The sequence below is a fragment of the Juglans microcarpa x Juglans regia genome, chromosome 1D, assembly GCF_004785595.1.
Source record: "Juglans microcarpa x Juglans regia isolate MS1-56 chromosome 1D, Jm3101_v1.0, whole genome shotgun sequence".
In the NCBI taxonomy this organism is placed as follows: Eukaryota; Viridiplantae; Streptophyta; class Magnoliopsida; order Fagales; family Juglandaceae; genus Juglans; species Juglans microcarpa x Juglans regia.
Genome location: NC_054594.1, coordinates 36,537,021 through 36,558,244, shown reverse-complemented (window position 1 = coordinate 36,558,244; position 21,224 = coordinate 36,537,021). Strand labels below are relative to the sequence as shown.

At 32.6% G+C, this 21,224-nt stretch overlaps 3 protein-coding genes across 3 annotated transcripts; 2 read left to right on the top strand and 1 right to left on the bottom strand.

Moving 5' to 3' along the window:
- Nucleotides 1-960: 960 nt before the first annotated feature.
- On the top strand, nt 961-2,971 carry LOC121267480. The gene is made up of 3 exons (XM_041171361.1): nt 961-1,383; nt 1,491-1,579; nt 1,660-2,971. Exons 1-3 carry the CDS (start codon nt 1,300-1,302, stop codon nt 2,501-2,503), a joined length of 1,017 nt encoding a protein of 338 aa, XP_041027295.1. The 5' UTR covers nt 961-1,299; the 3' UTR covers nt 2,504-2,971.
- A 961-nt stretch (nt 2,972-3,932) lies between these two features.
- Nucleotides 3,933-7,746, bottom strand: LOC121267484. Its single transcript, XM_041171374.1, has 2 exons — nt 6,973-7,746; nt 3,933-4,403 (listed from the first exon to the last, which is right to left on the bottom strand). The coding sequence occupies exons 1-2, from the start codon at nt 7,203-7,205 to the stop codon at nt 4,346-4,348; spliced, it is 291 nt and encodes a 96-aa protein (XP_041027308.1). The 5' UTR covers nt 7,206-7,746; the 3' UTR covers nt 3,933-4,345.
- A 4,652-nt stretch (nt 7,747-12,398) lies between these two features.
- LOC121257717 (actin-related protein 2/3 complex subunit 2B) lies at nt 12,399-17,148 on the top strand. The gene is made up of 10 exons (XM_041158928.1): nt 12,399-12,540; nt 13,563-13,629; nt 14,012-14,219; nt 15,008-15,174; nt 15,527-15,604; nt 15,724-15,856; nt 16,126-16,217; nt 16,325-16,381; nt 16,609-16,669; nt 16,816-17,148. Exons 1-10 carry the CDS (start codon nt 12,482-12,484, stop codon nt 17,010-17,012), a joined length of 1,119 nt encoding a protein of 372 aa, XP_041014862.1. The 5' UTR covers nt 12,399-12,481; the 3' UTR covers nt 17,013-17,148.
- Nucleotides 17,149-21,224: the final 4,076 nt, after the last annotated feature.

Genomic DNA, 21,224 nt, shown 5'->3' with positions numbered 1-21,224 from the left:
TGAATGATTAAGCACAAATGCAATTGAATCCATAACCATCTTAAAAAATGGGGACCCCTTCAAAGGATTGACTAACGAAATATGCTGATCATTCACATATTTGGCCTAAAAATTTTCCACAAAGAATTTTCAGTTAGAAATTTTCAAGCAAATTTAAAATGTAAGGACTTTTGAATGTCAATCAGATTTCACAAACCAACTCCTCCCTCATCAACTGGTTTACACATCAAGCCCCATTTAAATCTCTCTCTTTTTTTCTTTTTTCTTTTTTTTTTTTAATTTTTTTTAGCTTCCCCTCAATCAAACCCCCCAAAAAAGTGCTAAACAACCTATTAATCAACGTGAAAACCAACTTCGGAGCTTGTAGAACAGCCAATAAATGAACCAGCAAGCTTGATCGTGCCCCTGATGATAGAAATTTCATCTTCCATCCTTCTATCCCAACTATGTTATATCTTTTCCTAATTAGGGATTTTAGAGATGAGGAACTGGGTCTCTTCATCAAGCAATTCAAAATAACATGTTGCAACACAAACCGTCAACCATCGATTATATTTGTAGAACTGTATTTTACTTGGCTGATTATAAAAATTGTCATTTAAGACGACTCTCCCTTATCAGGAAATGAGTGAGGACCAATCTATTGGCGTCATGGCCCTTTTATTTTTCTTTTCATGTACTGTAATGTTTTAAATCGATGTTTATCGAAATGCCACCCTTACTCTTTATATATTTTTAATGAAATTCTTGCTTAAAAAAACTAGGAAAGAGATAAGTTTTTTATTCAATGCATTCTCAATACCGTTGTGTTGTGTGCGTTGTGTTTAAACCTAAAACTTTCTTGGTGGACCATTGAAAGGTTGTGGGCCTTAAGGCTACAAAGTGTGAGTTGTGAATATGATGAGTAGGCCAACGGACAACTTGTTTAAAGCAAAGCCATCAAACAAATATTGCCGACTACTCAATCCATAAATTCTCACAGCCCTAAAAACACAACGAAAGAAATACGGTAAAGGGCAAAAGTGTGAGAGCAGCTCTTTTTGCAGTGCACATTTCAGACAAGGCGGAGATTTTGTCCTTTCTCTTTTATTAAAACCTCGTGCGCCCACCACATCCATCATCATTAAAGTCACAACGTTACTATTTTCAAAAACCCGTTGGAGCCAAGTAGAAGCTTAAAATATCAATGTGTCAGTAAACCCTCTCTCTCTCGTCTCTCGTCTCTCGCTCTGCCTGCCTTGAGGAACTCAAATCATGAACAACATTCCTCGCTCTTTCTGAACTTAGCAGAGAGCAGTCATGGTGTGTTTTCTTGCATGTTTTGGTTTCTCCAACAAACGAAGGCGGCGAAAACCTTCCTTTAATGTTCTATCTGGAGACCAGGTAAACTCATGCTTTAAACTTTCCACAAATGGTTCTTTTTTCTTAGTTTCGTTTCATATTGTTTTAGTTCATTGTTGAGCTAGTTTATTGTACTGTTTTTGTTGCAGAAGCATGGAAGTTATGAACCTTTACATTCATCTGTGCCCCTAAATCTTGACATCACAGAAGACCCCATTGGCCCGTGTTCTGAGTTCAGGTCAGACATTGATTCATTGTCTCTCTCTCTCGTTTATGATAGATGTTAGGTGCTATTGTAACGTCTTTGTTGTTTCTCAGAGTTAGGGAGAAGCCCAAGGAGCGGCCAAGCCTTAAAATCAGAAAAAAGGTAAGCTTTAATTTGAATGTCCAGACCTATGAGCCGGTTCCGACCGATTACAATCTTTCGGAGAGCGATGAGGAGAAAGAAAAGATAAAGAAATGGGAAGAAACAGAGGAGGGAGGCCTCCTCCCTATGTTTTCTAAGGGGGACACAACAAAATGGACCATGGGCTCGTACCCCTCAAATTATAGGTACCAAAATTGCAGTGACAGCTACGATGAGGAAAACGACATAGCTTACGAAGAAATTGATCTGGATGATGATGATGATATCGATTATTACGATGACATTGAAGACAACAGTGACGGGGCTGATGAAGAATGTTATGGAGGCAATGAAATTCTCCATGAACGAGGCCAAGAAGAGGTTTCTTGGCAGTTGGAGTCTTCATGTATGGAATCACATAAGTTTGTTTCTTCGGTTCAGTTGACAAAGGATAAAAGCACCAATATAATGCCCACTTGTGCACCAAACGTCAGAGAACTTAAGCCCCTTGGGTTGCATCAAAATGCTCGAGATAGAAGCCAGTATGTGCATTCTGTGCTAAACCCAATAGAAAACATCACCCAATGGAAAGCAGTCAAAGCGAGAGCAGCACCACCTGAGCGCCAGAGGAAGGAGAACATAGAATCAATGAAAAAACCAACTCTACCGTTTACTTTGAAGCCAATCGTAGATCCAAGGTCTTTCTCCCATCCAAGCCAGTCCAAGCCTCTAATGCAAGAAATTGCCGTTGATGCCAGCCTTTCAAACTGGTTACCAAAGTCAAATAGATCTGAGATCACAACCCATTGCTCTTGAAGCCATTTGAGTGAATAAACAATTGTCTTGCTGATCCTATCCAAGGAGAAGAAGAGAAGGTAGACATATTTGGTATTAATAGCAGCAGACTCGTATATCAGATTCTCAAGGGAGTATCTCGTATGAAATGTGATTATAAAATTCAAACTCAGCCTACTTCTGCACAACCACTAAAAAGTGCAACCGGTAAACATGGCTAATTTGGATACAACGATGAAGATTACAACAGCAGCACAGCCACAACTAGTTTTTCTCATCTTTTCTTGGCTATTTTAGACAGGGTGTGAACAATCTGGCGTGTTGTTTGCGTTTGTGTTTATAATCTTTGATCCTCTTCCGATTGTTTTGTGAATAATGGCGTTGGGTATTTTTCTATTCCACCGTGTCGGTGGGTTTTGGTTGTCTCTTGTTATGTGTTACTGTTTGTATGAGGGATTGATTACGAATGGAACCATTCAATTTCGCTGATTTTGACATCATTCTCCCATCTGAGTTAAGGATATTGCAAAGAGGATATTGCTTTTACAAATCAGTTGCGCACAAAAGGGTGTCCAGACGACACCAAAGGCAGGAGTCAATTCCTTCCACCCTAAATAAAGAAAGAAGACTTCAAAAACTTCTCAAACTCACTTTGAATTAACTCAGTCTGAATTCAACTGTAGTACTACGTGAGAGCCACTTTCACTTTCTGAGATCAATGAATGCCCAACCAGCGGTTTTGGCAATTCTGCTCATGAAAAGATATCGATAACCAGGTCCATAAGAATATAAGCACAGGGAATGATAGTGGAAAACATGATTGTTAACGTGAGAATTCTCACATTTGGAAGTATTGGTTCCCATTAACAAACCATCCTACTGATGATCGATGGGTTAGGATTCCAATTGACAAAAGATCTATAATTTCTGTGCTCGTTTTGTCTATTAGTGAGTGGACCTTGTGGATGCAAATGTCTTTTGCCTAATTAAAGAAATGCATAAATTAATGGAGCATATGAAGGTTTATGTTCCAGATGAAGATATGCATGGTATATGATAAGAATCAACTCGTTAAAAAATAAAAAGTATGAATGTTCATGATATTCTAAATCAGAATACAACTGATCATACAAGATTCAATAGCCACAATTTGATATAACCATGAAGTTTCGTAGAGGTTTAACACGTTCCAAACTACACTGGTTCAAAGAAAGTATGCATTTAGCACGTCCTAAAATACTTGGCACATTATGCTTCTGTCAGGAAAAAATGAATGCCATTTTCAGATTTTTTTTAATTTATCGAGCATATGCCATGTCGTAAGTTCATAGGAGACTAATCCTCTTTAAATGCAAAATGGGATGGTGGTACGAAAGAGTGGTGTGTATCGGCAGATTAATTTTGTAGATGCAATACTGAGGAAAAGGGGAGAATTGAGGCGACTTATGCATCGTTAAACATAATAATCAATATTCTTTTGGGTGTATATTGTACAATACAAAAGAAATGTGCGTGGCAAAGCATCAAGAAGCTTGATTCTTTGAATACATAACAAACAATAAGTGAAGCAATGTTGGTATCACCCTCATCGGATTTCAACACGATGAGGAGATCCTTGCAGTTTGCCTATGGTTCCAAGAAAGTCACCAAAATCTCACCTAAGAAATGGTTTTAGACTTCACTTTAATGAATAGCACACAAATCATGCTAAACACAAGACTGCAGCTTTGAACCTCTGGCCTATCCTTTCAACTTGAAGATGAGAGGATGCCGGAATTGCACTATAATCATCCAAGCTTGGAGAGAATGCCCCATTAGTTTATCCAAAAGACATTTTCTGACACTCCGTGCACCAAATGAAATCTACATTATGGTACAGATGCAAGAATCTGAATCCTCATCGTCAGAGTCACTTGTGTCACTGCAGGCACAAACAGGGGAGTGGGGATGATAGAAGATACCAAAAAAACCATTATGCATCTGAAGCAAACATGTCACAAATTCTATGTTTAATCTCATATTTCATAATTTTAAAATTAAAACTGGAGTCTATTAGGCTATACTGCCTAGTACTAATTTAGATCTGAAGGAAATGAATCAGATTGAAAAATCAGAAAGATAATAAAAATTTGTTTTCTTCTCTTGGAGCAACAGATAAATTTACGTGCTAAATCAGGATAGTGTTTATTGACTTTCTTTACTAACATCTTCCAGAAACAATCATTGCATGTTAGGATACATGAATGCTCAATTACCTCAGAAGGGATCAAACTGAAGAGTTTGAAACAATTATTTGTCTTCTATGCATCAACCTTCAATTACTATTATTTAAGGAAGATACTCTTTCTACATCCCAAGTAATAGTCATTCTCCAATTTGCACCTCCAATTGACATGCACCATCCAACCACAAAAATTGACAAATAGCAGTCGTGTCTAATTCTAGCCATTAATGTGAATGAAAATAGCTGATGCTGAACAATTCTTGACTGTCAGATCTTAACAAAGGATACACATTACAATTTTTTGGTAGCTTGAGGACGTAATGTTTCAATAATCATGGTTTGGAGTGCAAAATGTAAAACGCCTTTTAGTTGAAAGGGTGAAAAACTGATCTTCGCCATATTATTTTAGTGATAAGGTATTGTCATAAGTAGCACCTGGGTTGTGCATAAGATGTGATGAGTCAATGACATTGTTTTCTGGTCCTTCAGAACATAACTCTGCATGCCCTAAAAACTACTATGTATATCCCATCCTTTTGAGGTAATACATCGGCCAGTCCAAAACTCAAGACGATAGAAAAAGGACAAGAATTTTGTCCGTCCAAACTTCTGCCACGAGCTCCAGCCTTTCTAATATAAAAATTCACCATCTCACACAAAGAAGCAAATGCAACGAAAAATTGGAGTATGATAAGAAGAGCCCAACCAAGTAATAAAGAAATTTCAATTGTCTCAACCATGTGTTTCTATTTAGATTAACTATACTATCCCAACAGTTAGGGTATAAGAAAGACATTGAAGTTCATGTCTTGCAAATGTTCTTAAATATGAAATGCTCTAATCCTAAGATCCTTATAATACCCTTGCAACCTAAGACATGCATATTTAAGTTCTTGTCAAAGTAAATAATGTTAAAGATTGGACATAATTATCTTCCAAGGTTGAATCAGGTAGCAACAGCCTAAGGTTAATACTGTGCTTAAACAGCCTTACTTCGGCTTACCAATTCATCATGTGCCAACTTAAACCCTGTCAATTATTCTCTTCAGAAAACACAAATCTTTGTGGTGTAAGGCCAAGACCAAAAAATGTGACGAACTTGTTTAAAGCCAAAGTATAAACCATAAACTCCAAAAACAATTCGATGCAACTCTTTTTTGCGCTATATATCACTCAACTCTAGCTTCACCTTTGACGGCACAGACATATTCAGCGCAATATACTCAAGTGAGCTCCTATCCTTCTACAAATATGTTATCCGATTAGACAATTCTGAAAATCATGTTGCAAGTCTATATAAATTCTATCATCTGAGACATTCACTTGCAAAGCCTGACTCCACTTTGCATGAGATCTTTCAAAAAGAAAGACACTGTGGCCCTTTCTTAACAAATTTATTTCCATATATTACGAAATATATTGCCAGATTAGAAGCATGGAAGAAATTTAACAAATAAAAGGTCATACGAAAATGGTGTGTCAGCCAGTAATTTAATATTTAGCCAATGTATGGTGTGTGTATAACGTTCAACAAACAAGGACAAAGAAATGAAACCAATTATATGCAAAACCACCTAAAAAAAGAAATCCCCAACGAGCTGACGAAACATGTAGTAACATGGAAAAAGTAATCTAAATGAATAAGTCCAAGAATATAGAAATTTACTCTCGCACTCTACCCATGATCATTCAACCACTAAAAGCATGTGCCTATGGACAGCATAGAAATGCATGAAAGGAGAAAAATATAAGGCTGAACATGATGGGTGTACCTTAGCTTACAAAAAATATAAGGCTGAACATAATGAGTGTAGCTTAACTTACACACACAAATCCTCCAAAATGCCATGCGTCCACTCATCAAAGTAAAAAGAGAATGTACTGCCTGGTGTCACTTACAACAATACAATAATGAAACAAACTTCATGGATTTTTAAGTTGTTGAAATAATTGTAATGCATTATGGTTTGAAAGGTTTACATGTTTTTTCAATAATTGAAAAATATAGATGATTATGTACGCTTTAGTTGAATTCAAAGGACCCGTATTAATTTTATAGTTGAAAACATATAATCAAACAATGGTGGTCTTAAAACACTACATAGATAGATTAATGACAATAATTTAGCTTCCATGCATTAGCTACCATAAGTTTCCAAACCAAGAAACTCTCTACTCGGGAAAAGAAAACAACAACCAAAACACCAGTATTCTTAACCTATCAAAAACCATGCATATTTAGTACATGACGCCGCGCAAACATTACCTCGGATAGAATTCCAGAACCTCTGCAAGCTTATTCCCAATCTTGTCGTTCCACTGCACCTTGAGCCGCGTCTTCTCCGACTTTCTCGATATCCCACCTCGCCGAGGCGGCAACAGCGAATTGGAGTCACTTTCCTCCTCTCCATTAACACGGTGATCCTGAACCTTTGGAGGGTCTGTGGCACCAATAGTACTACTTTTGTATCCATTAACAAGCTTAGCATCCGTATCCATAAAAAAAGAAAAAATCAATAGTCCTCAACACCGAGGACCCAAATTCTTCGCCAATCAGCTCCGATGAAAACAGAGCAAAGCACAAATCTCTTATCCAAAATTCAGATAATTTCCGGAATTCATCAGAAACCCAATTCACCCAGTTGTCTGAAAATTAAGAACTCACAAACCGTACCCCCAAAAATTCCAAAAATTTGAGGTTGATTCTGGTATAAACTATAAACTACAGCCTTTTCCCAGTGCACAGACGGGGTCAACGCTCATTCCCAGCTTTAGTTTGCAATGATAAAAATCATATAAAGAAGAAATAAGATGACCGACATCATTAGAACTTAAAGAGATAACAATAAAGCCGTCACTGGGCAACCAAGGGTTTTAGAGATGCCCGAGAAAATGACGGAAATTTATTTTTTTCATCACGGAATTGGAGAACTAAGAAATGAGAGTATGATTTCAGGAATGGGACAGATCAGACAGCTCTCATAAAGTAACAACTCGATTGGATTAAGAAAATGAAAATATACTCCAGAATTTGAGCTATTAATTATTCAAAAAAAAAAAAGAAAAGAATTTGGTCTATTAATTATTCAAAAAAAAAAAAAAATTGGGCTATTAACTACTGCTATTAATACGAAGAACGAAAAAGCAGAGAGCTTTCTACTTTTCTGATTGGTCAGGGAGTGAACCCAAACAGAAAACAAAGATTTATGCCGCAGTCAGACTTGGAATAGTTTATGCCGAGTCGGATAATTTTTCTGATCGACGGCTGAGATTGGATAGAGAATAGTATGCCATGCCCGGGGTCGGGCTGCTGGCATACTGTTAGGGCATTAGTATTAGTCTATGTATATACATGTATAAAATTATCTTTTTTGTATATCTACTTTGTCATTCAAGCAAAATTCTCACATTAACTTGGATATATTTGAGGCAATAATAATATATTATTTTGTTATTATTAATTTTTTATATATATTTTGCAATTAGTATTTATTACATACATTTAACATTAATAATACAAATACAATAATAAAAAATATAATTTTTTTATATATTATATTAAAAATATAATAAAATGAAAAAATATATATATAATATATTATAATAATAAAATAAATGTACAAGTGAAGATTTGTTGTGTTGTTGAATGAGTGAGAAAAGTAAAGGATTGTGAGAAAGAGAGTGGGAGGAGAGAGAAATAATGATTAAAATATAATTTGTAAGGTAAATAGTAGTTATCTAAATTTGGATAAGCATTGTTTATAAGTAACTAAATATTTGGATATGCATAAGTTAATGTGGAGGATTTTAGGATTATATTATGTAAATATGACTTTACATATGTATATACATAGACCAATATTAATGCCCTTAGAGTAGCATTAATTTCTCTATATCCACCTTTAAAATCACATGTTTTAAAGATTAGAAAAAATCTCATATTAGATTATATATATTAAATAATAGTAAAATATTATTATTTTTTATTTTTATCTTAAAATTATTATTTTTTTATATATTTTACAATTAACACCATTTTCTCAAAAATATCAATTTCATATATCTAAATATTACCAATTTCATATATCAAAATAATCAATAATATCAATAAATATTAATATGTATTAAAAAACACTTTATATTATCAACAAATTTCATATATTAAAATCATCTTAATACAAATTACACAAAGTTGATTTTAATGGGTAGGAGAGAGAAAAATAGTAAAATAATATTTAGAGAGTGAATAGCACACTATTCATAGTTATGCAAAATTTTGAATATGCATAATCTAACGTAGATGAATTTAGAAAAATATTATACAAATATAAAGATGCATAAGCCATTATCAATGCTCTAAGTTACTCTTGTTGCAAAAATTTGCATTGCAATCTAGGAGAGTAGCGCTAAAAAGCACCGGCTCATCGTGTGATTCTTTCACTTTTAGGATAGGGTTGGATAGTGAGATAAGAGTTTTTTATTTTAGATGAAAATTTATAATATTATTATTGTTTTGTGATTTGAAAAAATTGAATTGAGATTTGAAAAAGTTAATTATTTATTATATTTTGTGTGAGAATTTGAAAAAATTGTAATGATGAGATGAGATGAGATGAGAATTTTGTGTCTCATCCTACTTGAGTTTAACGAAAAAATGTTAAATGTAATTTAAAAAATTAAAAAAAAAATTTACTTCTCTACATGTCAGTTATTAATACGTTGAAAATCATTAAATTTGAAATTCTAACAAAATGAATCTTATAAGTAAAAGTATAAGTAAAACATGTTGTCTATAATTATAAAAAAATATAATCACAAAAAATTTTAATATATTTTAAAACAATGCTACTAACGAGCCGGGGTAAAAGATACACTATCTACATTACTTATATGACATAATTTAAATAGTAAAAAAAACTTTTAAAATTAAATTTTATTACCAATCAAATTATGTTATGTCAGTAACGTAAAGAGTATGTGTTATACACGTATTAGTTATTGTAAAAGGCTTCTGCATCACTAAATTAGTAACGTGTTGAATGCATCAATAAGAAAGTTTATAAATAGATTTTTTTTCTTTCCCCAATCTATAATGTCAATAACTTTTTATGCTTATGATCCGATACAATGGTTATCGCAATTTAATTCGCTTAGACATTTGCTGAGAACTGAGGAGGGTCTATAGGGTCTATATACACTTTTCTGTGATTGGAGGGAGCATGTATATGAAAATGGTGATTTGTAGTTTAATCTTTTGAAGTTTTCCTCATGGTCTTGATTTTATGCTAATTTATTGTGTTTATAATTGATAATATGTGGTCTAAACATACTCGTATCTATTAATATTGACTTAGAGTATTATTATATATACTTATAATTTTATTTAAATAACATACAGTATTTGTTTATAGTACACTATCTAATTTATTTAAATGATAAGATGTGATTTATAAGATTTAAAATTTAAAATTGATCTTTTAAATCAAATTATAACGTATAAATATTTTATTGTGTATATTCTGTAAATCTGCATGAAAATAAGATTTTTTATTAATATTTTTATGTTTTATAAATTAAATTTATCTCAATAAAATTTATAAAATACTATTATTTATAACTGGGCAGATGGGTTCTGTCAACTCCTTGGGACCCAAAACTTTGTAAAGTACAACAATGGATAAGGATTCATTGGTTCGTTGGAATTTTTACATTTGAATTTAATTGATCTGTTAAAGGTATTTTTTTAATTCATATCATGTAATATTTTAGAGAAATGTTAAAACAGAATTTGAGTCTTGAAAGTATGTCTCGAAAATTTTTTTTTTCTTAGTAATTAAAAAATATTTTTTAATGATATTATAAATTTTTTATTCTTTTAATTGTTTATGATACTAAAAAAATACATAAAAAAAATGAAATGAAATCAACTTTTTGAAACATTTTTCGAGATATTTTTCGGTCGGTCGCTGTACTGGAGCTCAATAATTTACTTGAATATTGACAATGAATTAGCTAAACGTCAATACAAATCTAAACTTTAGTTAGATGTGAGAAAAAGTTTTTATATTAGACTAGCCAATGATTCAAAACTTAAAATTTGAACTACAGTAAATCTTAAGTCTTCTTCAAACATGGCTAGTTACTATTCATAATAGAAAGTAATATTTTATTATTTCATCACTTTTCTCTCTCTTTAAATGATAAAATATGCATAACATGTACATTATTTATTCTATTAATTGTGAATATTGTTAGAGTAGATATATTATTTCTATAAAATATAAAGATTTAAGAAATATATGAATTGTATTTATAAAAAAATATATATATAATATTATATTATTATTTTAACTTTAAAATAACTAATCTAATATAAATTTATTTAATTAAAAATTAATACTATAATTAAAAATTAAGATTACTCTAGCCATTGCCAATGTTTTTAATAAATAAAGAATCTGACATGAGCCATAAGCTCACTGTATTGTCCGGATAGTGTCGGAAAAAAGTGTTGCAAAATGGGATGAGACTCCACTACCTTAAAAATGCATTTTCAGAAGTATGTAAATAGTTGGGAACTGTTTACAGATAAGAGATGAGTTCAAAGAAGTGTAGACATTCGAGTTAAAATCATTATTTATTTTATAAGTTTAAACTAATAAAAAGAGATAAATTTTTATTATTTATTTTATATTTTAACATTCATCCTCACGTGTGGATTAGACTCTTCCTCAATGGATGATCCAACAAATAAAATATTTAATCAAATGAGATAGAGTGTAGAGTCATGATTTAAACTTAAGACATCTGCTCTGATATTATGAAGAAGTTCATGAGCTTAACTCATTTCATAAAACTGATTCTACAAGACATGATTATTCATTCCTTATAAACATACCTAAGATCTTGTCTACAGGTAATATAAAATTATTTCTCAACAAATATCCGAGCCCATAGACCATAGCCCCCCTGCTTTTACCACGACTTCCTTGAAAATGTGACAAATTACCTTTATTAATTACATACTGCAAAAGTTTAAACTTTGTACCATGAATTTATTGGTGTTTGAATTACAAAAGCATCTTTTATTGAGATAATAAAATTAGAATTCTTCATTTGATATTCAGAGGGAAGTCTTTTAAATTGATAGGCTGTTGGTGATTTTGAATCTCTTTTGATATAAAGGATAGAAGAAATCCCTTTCAATGTTAGGTATATGAGACGTATTGTCACTTGAAGACCCTTTGCACCAGCTCACTTGAGATCCCAGATGATTGTTGGGATCTCACCTCCTCTGTTTGTGTCTCACTTATTTTACCATTTCATATTATTTTACCTAGAAAATGAAGTGCTTTCTACTGCCAAAGTGGGTTGTGTTTGGAGATCATGATGAGAAAAGAAACAAAAAACGAAGACGACAAAGAAGTGTCACATTAATTGAGCTAATCAACTTAGATTGAATGCAAAGCTCAAGCAAAGATCGGTCTTTACAATGGGAATGTAAAACAAAAACGTGTCAAGAAGATCAGGATATAACATACATGCAGGCTATCTGCTTGGCGTGCTTTTTACCCAAGTGAATGATAAAAAGTAAGCCGAGAGAGAGATGGTGGGAAAACTACTACTTGCTTCAAATGTTGCTAAACATGATTGCAACATTGAACTTATATTCTACTCAAAGTTCAACAACCTCCAAAAACAGCTACACCTTCTCAGTTCACTTCCACTTTCACCCATTTGTGTGGGGAGAGTTAGAGAGTCAGGCATTTTGGAGGATGGCATGTTTTGAAAGAGCGTCTCCGGCACTGAAGGATATCCTGCTCAAACTCTACCGGTAAGAACATTTTTATCTATTGATAAGTCACTAATAACCATTTGCCATATTGCTTTTGTGGTCGGTCCTACTACCAGCCAAAAAAGCTGGGAAAAAATAGAGTTAGTATTTAGTGTAGTTCTTATTTAGTGCCTTATTATATATATATGGTCCTCAGTAAGTATACTTACTGAGGACTACTGAGAATATAGAGTTTGAAAATGACAAAAAAAAAAAAACAAAAAAAAAAAAAGGCTCTTAATTGCAAATGTGTGCCCATTTGATGCCAAGTTATAGAAAGCTCTGCACGCATGATCATGACAATAACAAGCGAAAATGAGGAAGCATGCGTCGGCCACTTTGCTGCCCCATTTTAATGATGCGCACGCATGCAACATGTAAAGTCCATCGTGCTTAATGCCTAAATAAAAATATGTGGTTTCCAGGTGGACAAGCAACGGAATATCCTCCCATCTGAATTGGTGGGTGGGAAGAAGCTGTATACTTCCATTATCATAATAGTTGATAGCTACATCTTCCACCAAGCAGGCAAGAACCTGTTGCTTGTTCTTAGGAGGACCAGTGATCTCTGGGTTCAGTTGATCATAGAAGCTCTGAGCAACATGACAGTACAGAAAATCTTTCTTGGCCTACTGGCAAAAAAAAAAAAAATTCGATCCCATGAAGGGAGTGACGCATCACTGAAACAGGCTGAAGAATCACCCATTATAGCTTGAAATAGTAATAGCTAAACTTCGTAATGGATTGGTAAGATTGATGGTATTGTAAATGCAAGGTCGCAGTTTAGTTGGAGAAAACAGGACAATAAAACTCCGAAATATGAGAAACAAGGAATGATGTAGCTGTCTCGGAAGTTTTAAGACTCTAAGCTTTTCTTTGGTATTTTCAGGACATAAATGGAGCAAACATAAGTTATATAAATATTTACAACAAAATTATAAACATTGTACTTTTCAAAAAAATCAAAAGAAAAGAAAGCATGACCACTGATCTGATGATCAACATTTTTCCTTTCATGACAGAGCTGAAAAGCCCATGGAGATTGATCATCAATTGTATGAATTTGGATCCGTCCAATATCACATCCAGGTAAAACCCTCGGCACTCTTCATCAAACAAAAGCCTTAATATCTTTTAGTCACTCTCTATCCAACATCCATTTGTATGTTTCTTTCACCTAATTCAGTAAAATGCATTCTCATGAATGCATCTAAAAAGCATTTAATCACGAATTGTATTTCAGAACTCGGGAGTGTTCTATTCTGCATATGATTCTGGTATTGAGGTGTATATGATCATATCATGATTGTGAAGCAAGCAATACAAATTACAGATCTGAGAAAGAGTTGGGATTTAATTTTTGCGTATACACGTTTGTGTTGTCAGCTTGCAATTATGTGTCTCTGAGGTTTTCACTAATCATTCAAGAATTATGCTGAATTGATGATGATTCCTCTCCAATGTCTAACAGTCTTCAGCATCAGACCCACATCACACTTACTTGTCAATATCCACCCCACTACTGTCCCAAGGTGCCCTGCTATCGGATAGGCTCTCGCATGCCACTATAGAGATGATAAAGGGAGTTGGTTCTAATGCTGTTGATATTGTTGAACCAGCAAAAGAAGGATACCATCTCACTCTAAGACTCAACTTCAGTAAAATTCCACGTGACAAAGGTTTGGTAATCCTTCACATCATTTCAGAGATAGATATACGAATAATTACTTCAACTAAGTTCTTATGGTAGTTTTTACATCTTAAAGCTGCTTTTCTCTTGAAACAGTAACAACTTCTATGGCACCATAAATGGAGGTTAATATGCATTTGCAGAGTCTTGGTTGCCAAGAATGGAAATAAAATGATATCTTATACTCTCTTCACCCAAAATAGTTGGGACTTTGTAAAAGAGAAGTTTGTATTCATTTAGTTTCCCTTATTAGATTTAACCCCAATATGGTAAGCATTTGACCAGATTACAGGAAAAGATACAATGGTGTGGGTTATTAGGTATTCAAATAAACTTAGAATTGAAGATTAAAAACTGGGTATTCAATCTGAGTTGAGGGAGTAAACATCTTGAAACATCTAAGACACATAAGAAAGAAAGAACATTCCTCCCTTTGCATGAGTAGACAAACCCAAGTATCCAGAAATATGAAGCTAGTCGAGGGAAACTGACATAATCTCCTGCTAAACCTGCCAAGGTAAAAGGATATAGGTAAAGCATTATTTATGGAGGAAAAAGTTAATACTTGGATCATAAATAAAGTTCAAATGTATTATAACATGATTTCCTTCTGGGGAAGAAAAACACTAAAAAAAATTATAAAATCACAAGAACATAGGCATGAATCAGCAAAATCATTTCCCTTCCGCAAGTCATTGGTTATTCAAAAGTAAATTAATAATGGATGAATCAGCAAAACATGAATTATGGTAATTGAAGCATGTTTTATTGTTCCAGAATCTGTGAAGGTAATAACGCAGATCTCTGCAATGCAAGCGGTAATAATAAGTTCTCAGCTGAAAGAAATGTTGCAGAATGTCAATTCCCAGGTTACACTTCATGGGATGCACAAACCTATCAAACTAGTCTATCACCCAAGGGAGCCGTTCTTTGTCATCAGACAGGTAATTCCCACATACATTCAAACCCTCCATCGCAAGTGGATTCTAGATATAGCTTCAAAAAAATTTCTACTCTGCCACATGCTACATACATATATATATATATACATATATATATATATATATGTACCAATTTTATGTAGCCTTGCCTACATGCCCATAAGAACATTGGCTGCCACTTGCCAGAGAACTGCGAGGTAGCTGCAGAAACAATTTGGCATATCAAAAAGCTCATCCAAAACCCAAATTTCAAATTCAAGCCCAAATTGAAAAGTCTGAACAGTTTCAAATCTTACTCTACTTGTTTCTGCTATTCTGGATTTTCTAAGTGGAAGGGAATTCATATGTTTGACAGCCACAAAAAATCATCGCAGTATTTCCAATACGTTTCAAAGAAAATTCGGATGTCATTATTGCAACAGCCTTCTTTCAGGTTTGTGGCTGAATGTATTCTCAATATTTGAATCACCTAACCATTATCTTCTTGAGCTATTCCTCAAAATGGTGGATTTCTTCTTACTTCTTGGTCTTTCTTCTGCTCGTTTTCTCTAGGAACTTATGGATGTGGGAAGCTCTCAAGAATGGGCTAAAGCACCTCCTTGCATCTGGTCACCCATTCCTCCTCCAGAACTGAGAGGAGAAACTTTTGAAGATTTGAGCACTAATGGAGGATTTGTTTCTTTTGGTATCCTACTATTCTTTATCTTTAATCACATTGCAATGGAAAGTTTGATTATCAACCACATTTGAAAAAATAATTGTGTTACTATCAACCACAACATCAATTAAATCCTTGATCTAAATCTTTCATCGCCAACCTGTAAAGAGAACTTCATATCAGAGTACTTCTTCGTCGCTTTAGATACAGCATCTAATTTCATCTCTTTAATTTTCCATATACCAGATAAAGCTCGAGTAAGCTCAATCTAAGACATTCACGCATATTTTTTTCAGATATTTATTCACGCCATGTTGAGGGCAAAAGACTAGATAAGACTGTATGGAGTCTATTGAACTTCTATGCCTACGTCAAATCCCACATAAAAGTAATATTTTTTCCCCTTTTTTTCTCTCTTTTTCCTTTCTCTTCTGATTGTTCTTATTTTTGTTAAGCATTCTCTTACATCTTTGGCTGACAAGGTTCTTAAAATAGTGCACCAGAGGTTTTATTCAGCGCAGGATGAGAAAGCGTTTGGAAAGTTTGGTTAAGGTAACCCAAGTTGCATCATATAAATTACACTCCACAGACGTAGCAATTACTATTAAAAAAACTTTTTTTTTTCATCTGATTCCCTTTCATGAAGGTAGTTTGCGACTCAAAACAATCGCTCAATGTTGCAAAAATAAAGCATTCCAATCAAACTACTGTCAGACCTCACAAAAGATAAACTAGAACCAAGAAGAAAGCGATAATGGTTCTCTCCATGTGACTCGCAGGTCCTGCAGAAGGCAAGCTCAGAAGAAGAAGAAGAAGAAGAACAATTTGGAAAAGATCAAGGTATGCTTTCAACAGACATATTATGATTAAGAAAGACTCGGGAAGAAACAACAGCACCAGTACCTTATCTTTTCCTCAGACGTGATTATATTTCTTCAATGTTGGCATATCTGTTGATGTTGGATTTGATGCAGATGCAGATGCAGATGCAGGGTGTAATTATATGAGAAAACTGGTCAGCTTACCAAAGTCTAAAATCCTCAAACGACGATATGGCGTCTTAAGCAGGAAGATCAAGCGAATCCGTTTCAGAATCAAAATCCATGGATTCGGGCGTTTTCGTCGACGATGGTTGAGATTCCCAAAGTTTTCTTCTTCAATGGGATATACCAAATTAGATTAAAGTTTTCCAAAAGTTTGTATGTCCCAGTGTATGATTGCATGAAGTTGGGACATTGAATCGGACTTCTACAACTCCATTGAGTCCCATAATTTAAATGCTTCACATCATCAATACAAAGCAACCTATGTTCCTAAAACTTTTTATGTTCTTCGCTTCTTCTGCACTGCAATGTTTACTTTGTCTTTGTCAAGCATCCATTCTCTTGGAAATCTATAAATAAGTTGGAGATTTCCATCTTCAAAATACCTGAATATCTTGGATTTACTTCAGACAATTAGATAAATACTTTCCTTGAGAATATGTTGCTTGCACAGAGTTTCAACGTCTACACTACAAGTGATCATTACAGTGTTAAATAATAATTGGATGACCAATTATTGGAAATAATTGGATTTCCAATTTTTTATGATTCACAATAATAAAATGATAACAGTTAGAAAACGAACCTTTCTCCATTACAGTTTGATAGAAAATCTGATCTGACTATGAGAGAATGATCACCCTAACAACTTTACTTCTGAGTATCTCCCGATGGCAGGAGGCACAATGATGTTGTAGGTGAGAACCCTTTAACCCCTCAGTACTATTTATAGACTTATTGTCATCATGAAATCTAGACACTTCGTGTCCCACTGTGACTAGACATAGAGGTATTCTTGCCCCACTGTGATTCATTAATTAAATGATAATATTTGAACTAGTCCAAACTCATTAGGATATGAATGTGTGGGACATAGAGTTTTAATAAAACTCTTACATTCTCTCACTTGGCCCATACGCTTATAAAATAACATTTTTCATTCATGAGTTTATTACTGGAAATTAACTATATTATGCACGTTCATTTCCAAAAAAATTTCTAACTCAAAATACATTACATGAGTTCCGTAATATCAATGTTAAATCAGCTACCAATGCAAATCATTGCAAAATAGAAACAACCATAATAGATATTTTTCAATGTCCAGTAACAAAATACTCAACATATCAATGATCTCTTTAACATGTTCACATCATGGGTATAAGCATATGACTCATTTTTTCAACATGTCCTTTAAATTATAATCATTAACACACTATTGTTATAGACATATTTGTTTCTGTACTTTCACCTTAACACTCAGGTATTTAAAATTTTATTAAATACTTATCATTTGGAAAAAAATACTTTGAGGAATTCTTGTAGTACTTTCTTAGCGGCTTGGCTATAAGTTGACAATTCTAAGTCATAAGATAAATTTTCTCAGTCAGATACCATACACTGTGGCCTCAAAGCATACCACAAAATCAGTTCCTATTACACATGAAGCAGTAAGAGATTTGCCTCATACTTTTCCATAAAATAACTCTATTAGATAGCAAAATAGATAATCATAACTGTATTTTCTATCATTAGAGTAATCCCACAAAATAAGGTCTGAATATACAGTTACCTTAACAGTATCAGTTCTTCTTAAGGCAACAATATAGTCTTTAATTTCTTGCAAATAACTTTGTATTCTTTTCACAACTTTTAGGTCAAACATCCTTGGGTACTTTGGCAACAACTAAAGATGTCAACGGTAAGACTGACGTTCAGTTGTATATAAGTTTGTGCAACCATCAAATTCCTTATAACCATCATATACAGAATTTCTTTAACAACCTAATCAATTTGAGAATACTGTAAAATACTGAATATGTCACATTTTATTTTTAAAGCATTTATTGACCAACAATTCTGCATGCAAAATCTTTCAAAACTCTATGCAAATATATTGAGACAATTCTAACAGTTTTCATCTTGGTATTAAAATTCAATCTCAATTACTAATGATATCTCATTCATAAATTTCACTTTTAAAGTTCTTTAGAGACATAACTTTAATGTCATACTACAAACCATAATTCATACTTGCCAAAAAGTCATATACATGTATGACCGTAAATACAAATATACTCCCACTGATCTTAGGATATATATACATTAACAATAAATATTTTTCTTAAATCTAAAAATAGTATTGGTATTATCAAATTTCAGATACCAATTTTCAAAAATTATGTTACATTTTCTAAGTAATCATTTTATTCGTTTCTCGTAGACTTCAGACTTTCACTCTACAATTGTTTTCACCTCTATTTGATGTAACTTTAGACCATAATCAGCTATTAATGACATAATGATCCTTAATGACCTCTATCGGGTTTATTAGAAATCTTTTTCTAATCAATGTTCATTTTTTAGTGAAATCATTTATTACAAGTCTGACTTTATATTAGTCAACATTACCTTTAAAGTTAGGGTCTTATCTTCAAGACCCATTTACATTCAACTTTTTATATTCATGGGTTTCAATCACTCTTTTATTCATCGATCTGTTATAGAACCACTTATTTCTATAACTTGTGAAAACATATGTAAACTTTTATTTGTTTCTATATTAAATTCAAATTTTGTAGATATACCACGAAGCCTAACCGAATAGAAAATCAATAAGATTACATTAGGTTACCTGTTCTAATGTCTCCATGGTCAATTCTTCAACGGTGTTTCTCTAATGAGGTAGATAATCATTTACTTGTTGTCCTATGTTATTATTGAAATAATTATAAAAATGAACTACAAGCATTTTTGAAGTACAAAAATGCACTTCACGACAATCGCATCTCTAGTTTCTATAATCTCACTTATTTTGCCAAACTTAAGAAATTTTGACATTTCAATTTCCTCAAAATTTAATCTATAAATAAAAATAATACAACCTAAATCATTTGAATCTCTTTGAGTAATCAATAATTTACCCATTAATTGTTATACGATCCAACTTTTTTTATTTGGATTGTAAATTCTTACTTTAGATTTATTATTCATACATGTATATATTTTAAATCAGGTATCCCATCACTCAACAACTCAAGACGAGTCTTTTAGACTACTTACTAGGAACACAATATAAGATATACATAATTATTTTTAAAAAATTTTACTACACATTTTTTCAAGAAATTAACGAAATAGGTTAGGGTTATAGCCCAACTCTTAATATTTTTTTATGGCGTTACTTCAATTCAGTTCAATGATTTTCACATTTCTATCTAACTGTAATTCCTCTCCATGAGAAGTACCACAAGAATTACTAATGATTTGAGATTTTTCATGTAGTAAATAGATATATTCATACAATGAAAATCATCTACGAAAGTAATGAAATACTTATATCTATCCAACATTATAGAGAAAAAGGTTTACATGCGTCTATATACATTATATTAAGAAACTCTCTATTCCTTGTACCATCTTTTCTTGATATGTTTAATTTGTTTTCTTTTTATACAAATCAACACACATTTTGAGATTAAAAAATCCAAATGCGAAAAATATTTTGTTTACTAACCTCTACAACGTTTCTTGGAAATATTCTCGAAACTTTTATGTCACAAATTATATTTCAAATTTTATGCTACAAATTGTAAAAAAATTTTATAAATCATTTTTCATTTGGTTCTAATACATGCCTCATGAGTTAAAAAGGAAAAGCTTTTAACAAAAGCACTAATATGAAGGCATGGCAAATAAAAATTTTATTGGAAGGAAAAATAGAACAAACATAAATGGTATTTTGAAACAATTTGAACATATGAACATTTGTGCTCAAATTCAACTACTAAAATAAGTATCAATATTTATAGAGTTTGATTTAAAACTTATACAGATAAAATAAATATGAATATTTGCACTCGAGTTTAATCTAAAAAGAATGTACAAACTTGTATAAGATCTTATTCAAAACTTATATAGAAAAATGTTTACCCTTCCCTTCGAATCATGTCTTATGCTTAGGGCACCTAAACCTTCATGTGTCATTGTTTCTTTCAAACTTCAATTGACACGATTCTTATTTTCATCACCATTATTTATTTCCTTTTCCAAAAGATACAAATGATTGTCATACAAATTAGAGAAATAAATTTGTATATAACTAACAATCATGCTACCAACTTGTTAATATCTCATTACTTTAATGAAAAAATAATGCCTCTAAAGTAGGCCATTATGTATAAAACTAAGAAATTCTTATAGTTTTATATATAGTAATTAATTCAATCTTCTTATACATTGTGCTTTTCTACCCTTATCACTATTCTCAATAATAACTGATAGTGATATTAGACTTAAAATAGATAATTTAGGGTCTAAAAATCCTAGTGTAAATTTGACATGCTCATGTT